Below are 16,382 nucleotides of genomic sequence, written 5' to 3'. Positions count from 1 at the left end.
CTATCTTCACCTCTTATTATATATTTTTATTTTAAGCCTTTAGATTCTTAGATCTTTTTACGACATTGCTAAATAGGAAACTCACTACTTGTTCCCTATCTCTAATACCTTTTAAGCTCCTGGTGAGTTACCATAGTGTAACAGTGAGTAGAGATCTAAAAATCCACTTAAATTCTGAACAATCAATTTGGGGTTGCTAAGTGTTTTGTTCTTAGACAGCAACACAAGGAATTCAAATTTATGTCATCTAAATTACAGATTGCTGGGGCTGGGAAGGTTGCTTAGTGGTAGAGCGCTTGCCTTGCATGCCTGAGGCCCTGGGTTCGATTCCTCAGCACCACATAAGCAAAAAGAAAAAAGCCGGAAGTGACGCTGTGGCTCAAGTGGTAGACTAGCCTTGAGCTGAAGAGCTGAGGGACAGCGCCCAGGCCCAGAATTCAGGCCCCACACCCGGACCCCCCAAAAAAAAAATTACAGATTGCTGCATATCATACATAGGTTGATAAGAGTCAAAGCCTCAAGTCTTAAACAGTGTTAAGGATTTAGAATATTAAAAGGTCAGCTAGTTATCAGCAAGTACAGCAACATTATGAAAATTAGAAACCTCATATAGTCAAGAAAAATTGCTTTCTATTCTTGAAATTTAAAGTAAAACTAGTGTTCATTGCCGTTGCAGATTATTGACTCTGACATCAATTGACTGACTATGCGTAAGATACATCTAGGAGTCTTGTTAAAACTGCAGATGATGACTGGGTAGATCTGGAGTGGGACCTGAGATTCTGCATTTCTGACAAGTTCCCAGGTGATGATAGTAGTGTTGATTGAAGTCTAGATTTTTTATATATACATAGATAGGCTGTACTCACCTTTTAATTAGTTTTTTTCCCATTACTGCTGAAAGAGTCTGTGTAGTGCTATGATAGTGTCACCTCTTGGTCATAACTGTAGTAATTCCCAGTCTCAAGTTCATCTTCCTTATCTTGACATATCAATATTTTCAAGTCAGACCCCACCTGTCTTGAACCACATCTCAAGTGTCTCAGCTTCATTTCCAGCAATTTCATGACTTATAGTTTAGTCTTAAACCCAGAAAACTGAATATCTTACGTGAGGGGCCATGGACAACTAAAGTGTGGGCATGAATTTTGGGGGTGTGGTACAAGTTACTGAGACTTGCTAATTCTAGCATAAATAGGCTTAGGACAGATACCATTTGGTTCGTTTTAATTATCTTTTTATTTATCTTTTTATCTATCTATCTATTTATTTTGTCAGTCATGGGGCTTAAACTCTGGGCCTGAGCGCTGTCCCTCAGCTCTTCAGCTCAAGTCGAGCACTCTACCACTTGAGCTACAGCACCACTTCTGGTTTTCTGGTGGTTTTTATTGGAGTTAAGAGTTTCACAGACTTTCCTGCCCTTTTTTTTTTAAAAAAAAAATGGGCCACAGTTCAGACTCATTGTCCATGATATCATTATTATCATCTGTGACTTCTGTTTTCTCTTGCTAATGCAAGATACTAATTATTGCATACCTAAAGACTACTTTGCTAAGTGGAATGTCTCAGATAATCTGAGTTTAAACATGGTATTACTAGCTGTAAAATTTTGAGAAAATGACCATAATCTGAGGTTGTTTCCTGTTATGTGAAATAGGAATGATGATTTTTAGAGTTCTGGATTAAATGACTACTAGTTAGTATGGTGTTTGTAATGGGCAATCTAAATGTTTTTTGCTTTAATGAAAATAGAAGAATCTATTAATTTGAATATAAAATGGCTTTATATCATTAAGTTTTTCCACTTGTATTTTGGTTTCTGTATCTTGAGTAACTGAATCAGTATTGTAGGGAAAGGAAGGCATAGTTTTTGTGGCTTTACTTCTTCTTGTTTTGAGTTCTTTGATTTTTGCCTAGGCAAGAGGAGTAACTTGAGAATGAAGAAAGCCTTCCCAGAATCTCCAGGATCTAAGAAATAGCCTTTTGAATGGCCCTGTATGTAAACCAGTAGTCTTCCTAGTTATTGGAATGGCTGAGTTTAGTGGTAAAATCCTTCAGCAGCCCTCACTGTGATAAGGAATTTGAGTTGTGACCCATCCACAATGCTTCCTCTTAGTTTTAGGATGAGTGTACAACACAGCATTGTTTGTACTGAAATTAAGGGTATATTGAAGTTTGAAAGTGTTTTACAACTGCTGCCTTGGTAGGTTTGTCCAGAAATACTATTCTATAACCTGAAAAATGTTTTAAATTTCTTGTGTGAAAAACTGCATATCCATTTTACTGATTTAATCATTGTGGCAGGGTTGCATTATTTCTAACAAATAGACATGTTTCTATACTAGAAAAGAATGGAATAAAAGAACTGTCTTTAAGTGGATTATAATGTATCTTGTTGTTAGAATCATTCCTTTTGTTATTGTGGAGTTTTGTGGTGGTGATGGTGGTTTTAGATTTTATTTTTTTGTTAGACGAAGTCATCACTGCATAGAGATGGAATCAGGCTAGAATGAAGTTCATTTAGCCAGGTTTCTTCTATACTTAGATATAACTCCTAGAAAGTTTTAATATCCATGTATTTTACAAAAGTCTTAGTGTGTGTTTTTCCTAGTGATTTTAAAAAATTATTATTTTTTTATAGTCACTAGGTCCCAGTGTCTAAGACACCTCCCTCCCTCTGCCCCGCCTATAAACACGTGCTTTCTGAAACCTATGGGCAGCACAGCCCAGCAGTATCTTTCCCAGTATGTCTGCTCAGTCTTTTTGCCAAGAATTTGAAGAGGAAGATTGAATGATTGTTTCTGGGAGTCTGTGCATAGTGAAGGTCTGGCATATTCATGTAAATGAGGTCATTGTTTAGCTTCAGCAGGGGAAGAAATCTAGGCAGGAGTTTTTGAAATGGGAAACAGATAAAGCAGCTAGTTTTGTTCACCTGCATTCAAATTGCATACTTTCCAAATGAAATCTCCTAAATGAGAATTAAATTTCTAACTTTCTTTCCTTTTTCTTTTCCTAATCCCTTTCCTCCTCCTCTTTCCCCTTTCTCCTTTCCCCTTCCCCTTTCTTCTGTCTGTCACTCCCCCACCCCCCACCCATTCATTAGTTCTCATACTTTTTAAGTTGGTGATTGTGCAGCTAAAAATGACCACCATGCATGGTACTGGATTGCCCTATAATGTTTTTGTGTGCTGAAAGACTGATGAATACCTTATGGAGAAAGTAACATGTTAGATAAAGCTTCATTCTGGCATGAGTTATATATATTACATAAGATAGTCTGTGATCAGAATAACCCATGAAAATGATGCATTAAGCTGTTTTTGTTTGTTTAGTTTTTTTTTTTTTTGTCTTTTTGATGTTGTAGTATTTTGGTGCTAGTGTCTGTCTTGAACTTAGATATCTGGCTGGCATTTTTGCTCATGGCCGGCACTCTACCATTTGAGCTACATCTCCAGTCCAGTATTTTGGACTCTTCTGACAGAACACTCTTTGAATCAAGTTCCTCTAGGTCTCATGCTCCTGACTATCCAGAATTACAAGCAGCCACCAGAGCTTGGCTTATAGTACTGTTCATGAAAAATTTTGCAACCAGAAGTTTATAAGAACCATTTTTTCCCAGAACCTGGAGTTCAAGTTTATTAATTCAGTGGTTGTAGTGTCTTCATAAACATAATATCACAAAGAAAATTAACTGTTTAATCATGGTTATTGTAGAGACTTTATGTGTTGGGAATATTGTAAAGACCCCTGCCTTACCCCAAACTCTTGTTTCTGCTTTTTAAATACTTGCTTTGCAATATTGTATTGTGGAACCTAATATAAAAGTGTTTGCATTAAAGAAAAATGTCATACTTTTTTGTTAAAAATTTTGTTTGGAATTGCTGGGGATTAAAGAAACATACCCGATTTTCCTCCATAATAATAATAAGTATCTGAGGCATATTGAGTGTGTAATGAATATTTGTTTAGAGTAATGATTATTTTTATTTGTTTTTTTTTTTTTTAAACTTTTGGTCATCCTAGAGTTGGAACTTAGGGCCTCAGAGTTGTTTAGTTTGCTTGCTTTGCTGGCACTACCAGTGAGTCATCTCTCTAGCTTACTTTTTTGATGGTTGTTTTTTGAGATGGAGTCTCATGATCTTTTTTGCCTAGAATGGCCTCAAATTATGATCCTCTGGATCTTAGTCCCCTGATAAGTAGGATTACGTGCATGAGCCAACAGTGCCTGGCTTGAGTAATAATATATGAACACTATAATGATCTTAGTTTTGGAAAAGAAAGCAGTATTAATGTTAGAGAATAATCTTTTAAGATTTTATTATGTATTACTATAGACTGAAGTACATGAAATGTTCAGGTAAGTGTCGGTTCTTGTTTGCACTTTGCTTGACGCTAGCAGTCTTGATCTCTTTGAACCTCAATTGCCTCAGTTCCCTTGTCTGTGAAGTGAGGAACATTTCAACTTTAGGATTCCTTGGATTTCTTTTATTGGGACTGTTCCTGCCCTGACTCATTTCCATTCTCATGATGTCTGTTTGCCAAGAGTACAGTTTTTTCAAAATTGTGCAATATGTCAAAATACATTTCCTATCAAATTTTATCATGTCACTAGTTATTGGTAAAAACATGAGTTATGTATTTGAGATGGTGAATTATGTTCTTGACATTGTGTACATCTGTTATAAACAGAGGAATATCATGGTTTGGTTTTTTTGTTTTTGTTTTTTTTTTTTTGGTCCAGTGTGGGGCCTGAACTCTGGGCCTGGGCGCTGTCCCTCAGCTCTTCAGCTCAAGGCTAGCACTCTACCACTTGAGCCACAGCGCCAATTCTGGCTTTTTTTCTTTTTGCTTATGTGGTGCTGAGGAATCGAACCCAGGGCCTCATGCATGCAAGGCAAGTGCTCTATCACTGAGCCACCTTCCCAGCCCCTCTTTTTTTTGTTTTTAGGGTATGGAATACTGTTTGTTGATATTTGTGTTTTATATGACTTAATGTTCTAAATCATACAAAGTTTTCTCTAATGAGAATTAGGGGTGTGTGTGTGTGTGTGTGTGTGTGTGTGTGTGTGTGTGTGTGGTAGTGGTGTGTTTTCCTCCCAGTTGTGCGTGAGAATTAGGGGTGTGTGTGTGGGGGGGGGTAGTGGTGTGTTTTCCTCCCAGTTGTGCGGCTTTAACTTGGGGCCTGGGTGCTGTCCCTGAGCTGTTTTGCTTAACCACTTTGAGCCACAGTGCCACTTCTGCTTTTCTGGTGGTTAATTGGAGATAAGCATCTCCTGGACTTTCCTGATTGGGCTGGCTTTGGACCACCATCCTCAGATCTCAGCCTCCTCAGTAGTTAGGATTACAGCTGTGAGCCACTGGCACCGGGTGAGAATTACAGTTTTAAAAGCAAAATAAAATTTAAAATATAAAACTTTTTTAGTAACAAGTTTTAGGTCATGGTGTTTAATTTTTTTTAATGTAGATAATGTGTTAACTCTATGCTCAGCAACCTTGAACTTGTCCACTTAAGATATATCATCAAAGGCTAAAGTTCAGTAACAAACCTGCTGAAGGATGCTCCATCAGACTCTGAGCTGAACCTTTGTTACAGAGCAAAAGTAAATATTCCAAATACAAAATTTGAGAAATACAGCTAAAAAGAAATACATTTAAAACATCTATCATATTACTTCTGCTTTAAAGGTGATTTTGAAAAACTATCTTGCAGTAAATATAAAAATCATATTGTACTTAGAAGATAATTTCTTAAAAGATATCCTTGTCTTCACATATGTTTATGAACATATTTAAGGATGTACACACATGATCTACCTCATGAATTATTTTATCTTGAACATCTGGCTTTTGGTTTTTATTTTTATTTTTGTCTCATTTTTATGCTTTTGTTGATGAAGCTGAAATGAGCATCTTCTGTATAATTTTTGTTTGTTTTTCTGTTTTAGGATTGCTTCCTTAGGATAGATTGCCAGAAGTGGAGTTACTGGGTCAGAGGGTATGAACTTAAGACCTTTTTCTTTCTTTCTTTTTTTTTAATAGAATTTTTAATTCTGCTGTCCAGTTGATTATATTCATTGAGAAAGGGAAAATACAATGACTGTATTTGTATAGCTGATGGTAAGATTCTATGACTAGAAAAGTGTTGGGGAAATTTCTAGGATATATAAACTTTGTGAACATGATTTACCTCAGCATTCCCCGAACTTCAGTGGGCACTGAGTAATTTTTTTGTGATGCATTTCTTAATATTTTGTGTCTTACACAGGGTAAAATCTTTGAACTGATCCAGAACTAATTTGTTTTATTGGTTAAATTATATTTATGGGCTAACGCAGCTAGATTAAACTAGGAATAGTTAAAAAGAAGGATACTAAAGGATATTAAAAAGGATAGTATGAGTCTTTAAAAGGCCCAAAACTTTAATAATAATTTATACTTTCTACATTGATTACTAAAGATTATGTTAATACCTAGAGAGTATCAAATGCTTTTGTAGTCTTTAATAATACTTTGAATATAGACCTATAACATGAAAGTAGAGATAATATTTTTTTCCTCCCTGTTTTCTCACAGAATGTGAAAACCTTTGCATCTTCTGATAGTCTAGCCAAGGTCCAAGAAGTAGCAAGCTGGCTTTTGGAAATGAATCAAGAACTGCTCTCTGTGGGCAGCAAAAGACGACGAACTGGAGGCCCTCTGAGAGGTAACTCTTCTTCAAGCCAGGTAGATGAGGAACAGATGAATCGTGTGGTAGAGGAGGAGCAGCAGCAGCAACTAAGACACCAAGAGGAGGAGGAGCACACTGCAAGGAATGGTGACATTGTCCGAGCAGAACCTAGACCTGGAGACCAAAATGATTCCCAGCAAGGACAAGTGGAAGAAAACAATAATCGATTTATTTCAGTAGAAGAGGACTCCTTGGGAAACCAAGAAGAACAAGAGGAAGATGAAGAACATGGTGGTGAACAAGATGAGGAAGATGAAGAAGAGGAGGAAATGGACCAGGAGAGTGATGATTTTGATCAGTCTGATGACAGTAGCAGAGAAGATGAACATACACATAGTAACAGTGTCACAAACTCTAGTAGTATGGTGGACCTGCCCATTCACCAGCTCTCCTCCCCGTTCTATACAAAGACAACAAAAGTAAGTATATTCAGTTTATGGTAAACTTGACATAACTTTCATACTTCTATCTTAATTGGGATAATGTTATTTTCACTGTCTTTGTGTTGCTGCCAATGAAACTTCACATCTGAATTAATATAGTGAACTAATATTTACTTTATAGAAAATATTAGAAAGTATCACAAATAGAAATAGTGATCATGGGGTAATAAAATAAGAAGGAAATTGATCTTGTTTGCAATGAAAAATTATTAACATCAATTTTCTGCTCTCTGCTGGGGCAAAAAGGGAGTAGTAGTTTGTGTGGGGTATAGAATCTTTGAGTGAAATGCAATTTGTGTAAAGCAATGATAAGTCTTTGCAAAGTATGGCCAGTGTCACGTGTTACTCTTAAAAGGCAAAGGCATAAATTACTGGAAATTGCCTCAAATTAGTTCTTTATCATTTGAAAATTAAGTAGAAACCATTAATATTAGTATTATTAATAGGTTAACTATGGTTGGGAACAGAATTTTTTATTATGAATAATATTTTGAATAATATTTATAGATGTAAAATAATGTTTGTAGTAGTCCATTCTTATTTGCTAATGTTTATTTATTTATTTTTTGCTAATGTTTAAATTTTACAGTGAATCACTGATGTAGCCCATAAATAGTACATTAAAAGATTTGATATCACTTCCTTCTATCTAACTTGACCTACTATTGAAGTATCTTAACTCATATGGGTAAAAATTTGCATTGCTAAGTTATTTTTGCTTCAGTTTGTAAAACTTGGACTCTTAACAAATATGTTTTTATAATTTCTATAGCTCATGTACAGTTAGATTTTATTTAGTTGCTGTGACCTAGGAAAGAAATGATATTATATGCTGGTTTTCTACTTTACCATCCTCTCCTCAAGATGTTAAAGCAAAAGCTTTGAATCTCTGCCAGATGTATCTACTAATGGCAACTGTAGCCCTGTTTTCTTACCCAGCTCCTTGTCTCCTAGTCTTGATTTTACTTTCTCATGGCTACTATATCAAAAAGAAAATTTCTCCTTTACCTGAAGGTTCAGCTGGAGGACTTGGGGCTTTAGAATTTCAGATCCCAGTGCATTATCTAAATAGGAAAAAGTTTAAACAAAACCAAGACTTGTTGAAGAATGCAAACCAGTTAAGATTTTGGTTACATTTTAAAAATAAAAGGCCCAGTGTGGTGGCACATACTTGTAATTCCAGTTCTTAGGAGGGGATCTTGAGTTTGAGGCTAACCAGAGCTGAACTGCAAGTGACAGACCAAGATCCTTTCTCAAAATCACAACAGAGTAAACATACCAAATCTAGATAGGTAACTTCCCCCCCCCCCCCCAAATGGAGCATTCTATAGGTTAACTAGAATTACTCTGATTTGACTGGTGTTTTATTTTTGGTTTCTCTATGTAGCCATAAAAGAACATTTAGGTATTCCTTATAACTGAAAATAACTTATTTAAAAAACAGCCTTATAGGCCAGGTGTAGTGGCTCATGCCTGTAATCCTAGCTACTCAGAAGGCTGAGATCTGAGCATCGTGGTTCAAAGCCAGTTTGGGCAGGAAAATCCATGAGCCTCTTATCTCTAATTAGCCACCAGAAAACAGGAAGTGGCCCTGTGTCTCAAGTGGTAGAACACTAGCCTTGAGCTCAAGAGCTCAGGGATAGCATTCAAGCCCTACAACAATAACAACAACAAAAAGTAAACTAAGCCTTGTAAAAACTCAGGATATCTTTTTTTTTAGTAAGTTTTTTATTGTGAAAATACTGTATAGAGGGGTTACAGTTACATGAGCAAGGTAATAAGTACATTTCTTATCAAGCATTGTTGCCTTCTTTGTTTTTCCCCTAGCACCCTTCCCTCCCACCTCCTCAACTCCCCTCCCCCATCTCTCCTCCTTGCCTAAATTGTAAAGTTTGTTTTTTGACGGACTGTCTTGTACATACAGGTTGACCCATTGCAACAATGAGATGTACAAAAGACACTATTTCAAAAACTCATGGTATCTTGATACATTTGTTTAAGCTTTTTCTTTTAAATGTCTCACTCATAACCTGTTAAGATTTATTTCAGATCTGTCCAATTAGGCTGTATTTCATATCTTATTTGCTGTTAGGGATGTTTCACTTAATTCTGAGAAAAATTCTGTCCCTTCTTTGTAACTTACATTGTAGTAATTAGTTACATTCTGTCTTGTTTTACTTATTTATGGGGGATGACATACTATGATCTCAGTATACCCTATATCAATAAGGGGTACATTCTTGGATCACTGTTAACTCTGCTTTCAAAAAGTTGTAATTTGAAATTATTAATTACTTAAGGTCTAAGCAAGTGAAAGACAAAGCTAGTGGTAAAATGTATCTTGCTTATAAATCAGTGTTCTGTCCCTTAGACACAAGTAGAATACATACAAATATTTTTTAATCTATAACAAGTTTAAGGCCCTTTAAAAATTCTCAAGAATACCAGTTTTACAATCATTATCCAGTAATTGCTCATGTATGTGATGGCTTATGTCTAATCATAGCCACTCAGGAGGAGATAGGATCGAGGTTTGAAGCCAGCCTAGACAAAAATGACAAGACCTTATATAAAAACAATTAATTCAAAGCAAAAAGGACTAGGGACATGGCTTTAATAGTAAAGTGCTTGCCTATGATCCTGAGTTCAAACCTCCATACATCAAAAAAGGAAGCACTGTCTTCACCATCCCCATTTAACATTGGGATCTTTCTGTAGGAAAAACTCAAAGCATCCTAGAATTCTTTTGTTCAAAATAGGGAAGTACTTCAAAAGAAAGTATGTAAATCTACAAAAGATAGAAAATAGCTTTTAGTAGAAGTATATTTTGCGTACTTAATAATGATTTTTGCTGTAGTTTTTCTACTAAACACTAGAGGGCTCCATAGCACCTTATTTCTGTGATAGAGCTGCTTTCATGGGTTTAAAAATACTATGCTTGTCTCTTGTTCAGAACTTGGAATATTTGGAGCAGTTATGTGCATTGTTTTACATTGTTTTATACCTACAGAGGATTTTTATTTTAAGTAACCCAGTAGGTTTTTTTTTTGTTTGTTTGCTTGATTTTGTTCTTGTTAACTTTGTAACAAAAAGTGTTAGTGACTCTTGGGATAAATGTCTGTTATGTTCAAATTTACTGTGATTTGGAAATTTGAGTACACATTTTGAAAAAGTCTCAAGGATCTGCCTAAAATCAAAACTCTTTCCATGATTAGTTGCTCTGGGCTTCTTGAGCATATATATGTGAGAAAAGAATGACATGTAAAGTGTCATCGTTTCCTTCCTTCCTTCCTTCCTTCCTTCCTTCCTTCCTTCCTTCCTTCCTTCCTTCCTTCCTTCCTTCTCCCTCTCCCCCCTTCTCTCCCCCTCCCTCCCCCCTCTCCTCCTTCCTTCCTTTCTCTCTCTCTGTCTCTGTCTCTCTCTCTCTCTCTCTGTCTCTCTCTCTCTCTGTCTCTCTCTTTCTTCTAGTACCAAGGTTTGAGTTCAGGGACCTCATGCTTGCTTAGCCATTTGTTTTGGCTGGCTCATTTACTCAGTCAGCTGGCAGTCTACTTGTTGATCATACCACCAGCCTGGAATTTTGCTGGTTATTTTGGATATGGAATCTCACAGACTTTTAACCACCATCTTAAAGATCTCAGGTGTCCTGAATAGCTAGGATTACAGGCATGAGCCACCACCCACAGAGAGTCGTTTATGTCCAAATTAACCCTATTAGCATAGAAGGTAAGGCCCGAGGTATACCCACTGAGGCATCTTGAACTAAAGACTATTTGAACAGTTCAGTTGATTTTCCTCATTTTCTTCTGGGATCTTTTAGGGAAAGAAATGAGGTTTGTAACCACAGGCCCTAAGCAGGTAGTTATGAATTGAAGTAAGCTGGTAGTAAAATATAGTTCAGCCACTCATAAGAAGCTACTCCAATACTATTCAAAGTGGAACACTGAACTGGCTTCATGGGAAACATTTGGAGTGCTTATTTAAAAATGCTGGTTGGGAAGAGGTAGGAACATAGCCTGAGTGTTAGAGTGCTTATCTAGCATGGGAAAGGCCCTAGGTTCAATCCCAGTGCTACAGGATACTGCAGGAAAAATTAAATACGGTAAAAAGGAAAAAAAAATATGGCGAATAGAGATGAAGACAATAGATAAGATTAGAGATAACATGCACACATCAATTGTATGTGGAAAAAACATGGAGGTTAGTAAGAATATTCCACAATCATTTAACTAGACTCTCGGGTTAAGATGTTCATTTTTAATAAGCTTTCACATGATTCTTATGTAGATGTAAGTTTGTAGAAAACTGGCCCATAATTTAATATCATTGCTAATTTGTAATGAAATTACAATAGTATGTTGAGTCATCAAGTGTATTAGAATCATCAATAATGGTAGTCAGGGAGTGTCATCTCTGAAGGCACATGAGAGTGTTTTCAAATACTCATCTCTGCATAGTAAGTTGATTGTGAAACATTTAACCTCTTCATGTGGTACCGAAAAGGATGGTGGTAGTAGTTGTCATACAGTGTAATTGAGGAGTCAATGAAATAATGTATGGAAGATACTCAGGTATCTTGATAGTTGTAAAGGTTAGCTTATTACATCTTTCATAAGGGCAATTCTAATTCCATAGGTGTATGCTAAAACTAGGTTAACTCGTTCAGCATAAATAACATATTACCAAAATGTTTTTCTTTCTTAAGATGCTCTCTCTTAAGTGAGTTGAACCTGTCCTCAGTTATTTTTGCCTAAGTTATTATGGCCTTTAGCGTAAGAATTTTAGCTCTTTGTTTTGTTAGTGCTAACTTTTGGTCCCTAGTAAGTAATTATTTGTTAATGCTAATACTATAGAAAGATTTTTTTTGGGGGGGGAACCTAAAAGAAAAAGTTGATAATCTTGGGGCATTGAATCATAACATGAAAATGGTCAGTAGTAGCAACTCAGGAGGCTGAAACCTGGAGGATAGTGACTTGACGCCAGACTGGGCAGAGGAGTTCTTAAGACTTCATCTCCAATTAACTGGTAAATTGCTGTCTGGAAGTGTGGCGCAAGTGGTTAGTGTGCCAGCCATGTGTGAGATGTTGAGGCCCTAAGTTCAAGACCTGGTTCCAGCACCAAAGAATAAAAGAATATATTTGGGAGGAATGAAATCCATGTCATGTTTCTTAAGGTGTTCTTGACTAAGTAGCTGACACTGAAATAAATGGAAGGGAAGACTTTGGCACATCTATAAAATTTTTCAACACAGTGAATAGATGATTATGTAGAACAATGAAGCATTAGTTTCTGGCAGTATGAATTGTCTGTTTAGAATGCATTTTAGAGAACACATCTTGTAAATGCTGTGTTAACTAATAACTCCAGGATGTTAACTTCTTCCTCCTAACAGTATTGTAATAGTGAATTCATCTTGCATGTAAATGTTAACCTCTAAATAGAAGAATGATGACTGTTTTCAAGGATCATAAGCATTAAAAATGATATTAAAGATTGTTTTAAAACTTTCTTCCTTGAAAACTTTCTTCCTGTTTTATAAAAATGTGCTTTGCCAGGTTGTCAGGTGGTCTTTGCTGAAGCAGTTAATGAAGGCGGCTTCTCTCCTTTAGAAATAGAAGTTGCTTTTAGGAGAAGTTACTTTCAAAGCACAAGCATTTCAAGTTACTAGGTTTCTGTTTGGTCTTAAATAGCAGCTCATGGACACTGAAATCAGATGCAAATAAGGATAAAGGTACTGGTGAATCTAGGAAGCGCTAAGAGTTATTCATTTGCCATAGATGTTGGTTCTGTATGTCTACATTATACATTTAATTCTCTCTGTAGACTTGTTTATACTTTACCAATAATGCTGCCCAATCTGTTTTAGGATTTAATGTGTAAAAGTTTTAAGTATGCTTAGGTACATCTGGATTAGAATTTAGTTCCAGAGTTTATTTCTGATCATTTCATTCTGTTACTTTGTTCAGAAAAGAGTAAAACTCTGAACATAGGAGATTTTATTCTCTATAAGTTAATTATCAACAGTCTTTTATTTCATTTTTGTTGTATTTTGATGCTAGGCTTATTTCCCCCAGGAGAGGTAAAGAACAGAGCTTGCAAATTAATATCTCATAGACTTTTTTGAAGTACATTTAAGAATATCTTTGCAGATGTTTGTCATTTATTGTCCCTTAGCAGACCACCCAAAGCTTTGTCAATTACAAATATTATCTAAGCCCAATAGCGGTAAACTTCCTTATATCTCCTGTTAATATCCTAGTATTCTTAGACAATTTCTCCCGCTTTCCATTCTGAGATCTTTCTGTTTTAGGAACACTCAAATCATGAGTATTGAGGTTTGCCTTAAAATTTTCTTGATAGTTTTACTTAATGAGAAAGAATAAAAACTTAGACTTTAATTATAAAATTAATATTGGTACTTATCAGACAGTGCATATTGTTAAATATGAGTGATATTAGCCACAGCCCATTTAGGAATGAGCCCTAAATATATATTTTTATAGCCTCATTCTATATTTAATGTAAGTAATACTAAAGTTCTATGCTAAAGTACTTTCATGAATATTAATAAATCTCATGTTCTTGTAGTATGCTATTGAAACTTATGAAGTTGTCTTGTGTTTGTCTTGCTTGAAATAATTGTGTTTTATTTATAATTGTATCAAAGCCTCAACAGTATGAGAAAGTTATCTACTCCGCTCCCTTTAGTTTGTTACATTCTTAAATTGTCAAAACACCATTGGATATTTTCAGCTTTGTAGTTTTCATGGAGAAATCCGTATACAGTGTCAATTTGCTTAACTTTCTAAAATAGCTCAGAATAGTTTTAGTTAAAAATTTTAAAGACATATAATAAAACCACCTATATTAGCCATTGTTAACTCATTGATAACTCAAGTGAATTACTATGTCTTTATTTATGGCCTGCAACAGTATACAGAATTTTTTACAAGAGAAATACATAGTAATCCTTAATTTAAAGGTTGATGAGCTGTTTATATTTAAAACTTGTCCATAATGATGGACCTTAATAACTACATAGTAAAGACATTAATGATAGAATTTAAAAACGAATAGTAAAGACCTTTTATATTGTTTTTTACATTTGCATTTTATTTTGAAAATTGTCAAAAACCAAGTTTCTTTCAATATCTCACTTTATTATTATGAGAGGTTTTTGCATGACTGAAATACCTGTAATTACTGTGTCATTTTTGTCATACTTGACTTAAAGGTATTACTATAATAATCATCAACTAAATTCTTGTTGAGCAGCTGTTTAAGGCCAGTTTAACAGCTGGGATAACCCAGCATAGACTAGAAAAGTTAAACTTAATCGTGAAGTAACTTATGTTGTAGTCATTGAGGATTTGACACTGGACATTGCTAAAATATTTACAGAATTTACTCTGATAGTCAGATTGTTTTAATTTGAATTTCTTTAAATGCCTAAGGAAAAAATGAGGAAAAAATTCCATTTCAAAGGTAACAACTGAAATTTTTATACAGATATAGGAATAAAACTCAAAACCTTGCTTATTTAAAAAGTAAAATATTCTTTGACCATCACAAATTAGACCCTCTAATGGGTAGAACATAGCAAAAATACAGATAGATGATTATAGTATAAAATAAACAGTCCTGTTGTTTTTCTTGAATTTCATCTTTTAATCAGCTTAAAAAATTATGCATGTAATTTTCTTCTTGTACCTTGGTGTTCTTTTATTTTACAATGCAAATACCTGCCTTGAACACAGGCACAGATAGATAACCTGTACTCAGGCAGGTATATACAATACCAGGAGCTGGTGGCCTACCCTTGTAATTCTAATTACTCAGAAAGTTGAGATCTGATTATGGAGGTTTGAAACCAGTTCAGGCAGACAAGTTGAGCCTCTTCTCTCCATTTAACCACCAAAAAGCCAGAAGTGGAGGCTTGTTTTGACTGGTAGAGTGCCTGTCTTAAGTGAAAAAGCTGAGCAAGGAAACAAAGTCCCAAGTTCAAGCTCCAGTAGTAGCAAAGAAGAAAACAAAAGAGGAAAGACACATACACACACATAGATACACATTGAGGTTTGTTTTTACCAATACAGGTGTTGGAAGCTGTACTTGATTAGCTTTCTTGCTCAGCATCTTGTTGGTTGTTTTGAAGATAGAGTCTTGCAGACTTCTTTCTCTGGACTGGCTTTAAACCATAGGTAAAATTACAGATGAGAGCCATTGGTACCCAGCAACGTGGAGTTTCATTTGGATATATTATTTGACTATGATTTCCCTATTCACTAAAGGAAGGGTTACCATATTAACAATCCAGAATGTTACAAGAAGCTCTACAATGCTGTTAGAGCTATAATGTACACTTCAAGCTGAAAAGGACTTGATTCAAGTCTGGAGAAGTCTTGATATAAAATGAAGTGTGATACTACATGCCTTGGGCCCTGGACTGAAGAGGTGGAGATGAGAGGATTCTCTTTGAGTTTTGGAGTTTGAGGCCAGGCTTGGAAACTCAGTGAGACCTCACTCCTGGAATACTTTATGAAAAAAGGGAGAATCTTCTGCTCTTAGCTACAGGTCTTTGCTCAGATCCTAGCTTTCTGTTTAATAATGACATGAAAGAAAAGGTAGACAATCCAGAATAAATTAGTATAGCAGTAGTTTTGTAGATGTTACAAGAGGACTAGAGTGCTTGGATCTGTGATGTACTTTTACAAATACTCATTTGGTGATTATTATGTTACATGTAACATTTTTATATAGTAGTTTTTGTCAGTATAAACTTTTAGAAGGAAGAAAATCAAAGTATTAATTGGACAAAATGTATTAGTTAACTTTATAGAGATCATGTTTGAACAAGTTCTTTAGTTGGGAACAAGTTCTCTCTAGTTGTAGTCTTTTTTTTTTTTTTGGGTCCGGTCGTGGGACCTGAACTCTGGGCCTGGGTGCTGTCCCTCAGCTCTTCAGCTCAAGGCTAGCGCTCTACCACTTGAGCCACAACGCCACTTCCAGCTTTTTTCTTTTTGCTTATGTGGTGCTGAGGAATCGAACCCAGGTCCTCATGCATGCAAGGCAGGTGCTCTACCACTGAGCCATCTTCCCAGCCCCTCTAGTTGTAGTCTTTCTGGATAACATTTTTGAGAATTGGAGTCTCAAACTCTCAAGACTAAGATTCTACAATACTTCTAGCTTCATTTTTAGGTGATTTCTCCCCCCCC

At 35.6% G+C, this 16,382-nt stretch overlaps 1 protein-coding gene across 6 annotated transcripts in view; it reads left to right on the top strand.

The window, feature by feature from the left end:
* Fbxw7 (F-box and WD repeat domain containing 7, E3 ubiquitin protein ligase) overlaps positions 1 to 16,382 on the top strand; it is a 111,961-nt gene that overhangs the window by 44,074 nt on the left and 51,505 nt on the right. For 3 of the 6 annotated variants that reach the window (XM_013029767.1, XM_013029765.1, XM_013029766.1), the window contains 2 exons: positions 5,946 to 5,995; positions 6,574 to 7,146. In XM_013029767.1, coding sequence (XP_012885221.1) covers positions 6,643 to 7,146 — 504 coding nt within the window. In that variant the 5' untranslated portion in view covers positions 5,946 to 5,995; positions 6,574 to 6,642. Of the gene's footprint in view, positions 1 to 785; positions 806 to 5,945; positions 5,996 to 6,573; positions 7,147 to 16,382 lie in introns of those variants that run through there. The other 3 variants (XM_013029771.1, XM_013029770.1, XM_013029768.1) reach the window with 2 other exon arrangements.

Source organism: Dipodomys ordii, unplaced genomic scaffold, assembly GCF_000151885.1.
Source record: "Dipodomys ordii isolate 6190 unplaced genomic scaffold, Dord_2.0 Scaffold122, whole genome shotgun sequence".
NCBI classification, from domain to species: domain Eukaryota; kingdom Metazoa; phylum Chordata; class Mammalia; order Rodentia; family Heteromyidae; genus Dipodomys; species Dipodomys ordii.
The sequence above is the reverse complement of the archived record's forward strand: the minus strand, read 5'-3'. Positions and strand labels throughout refer to the sequence as shown.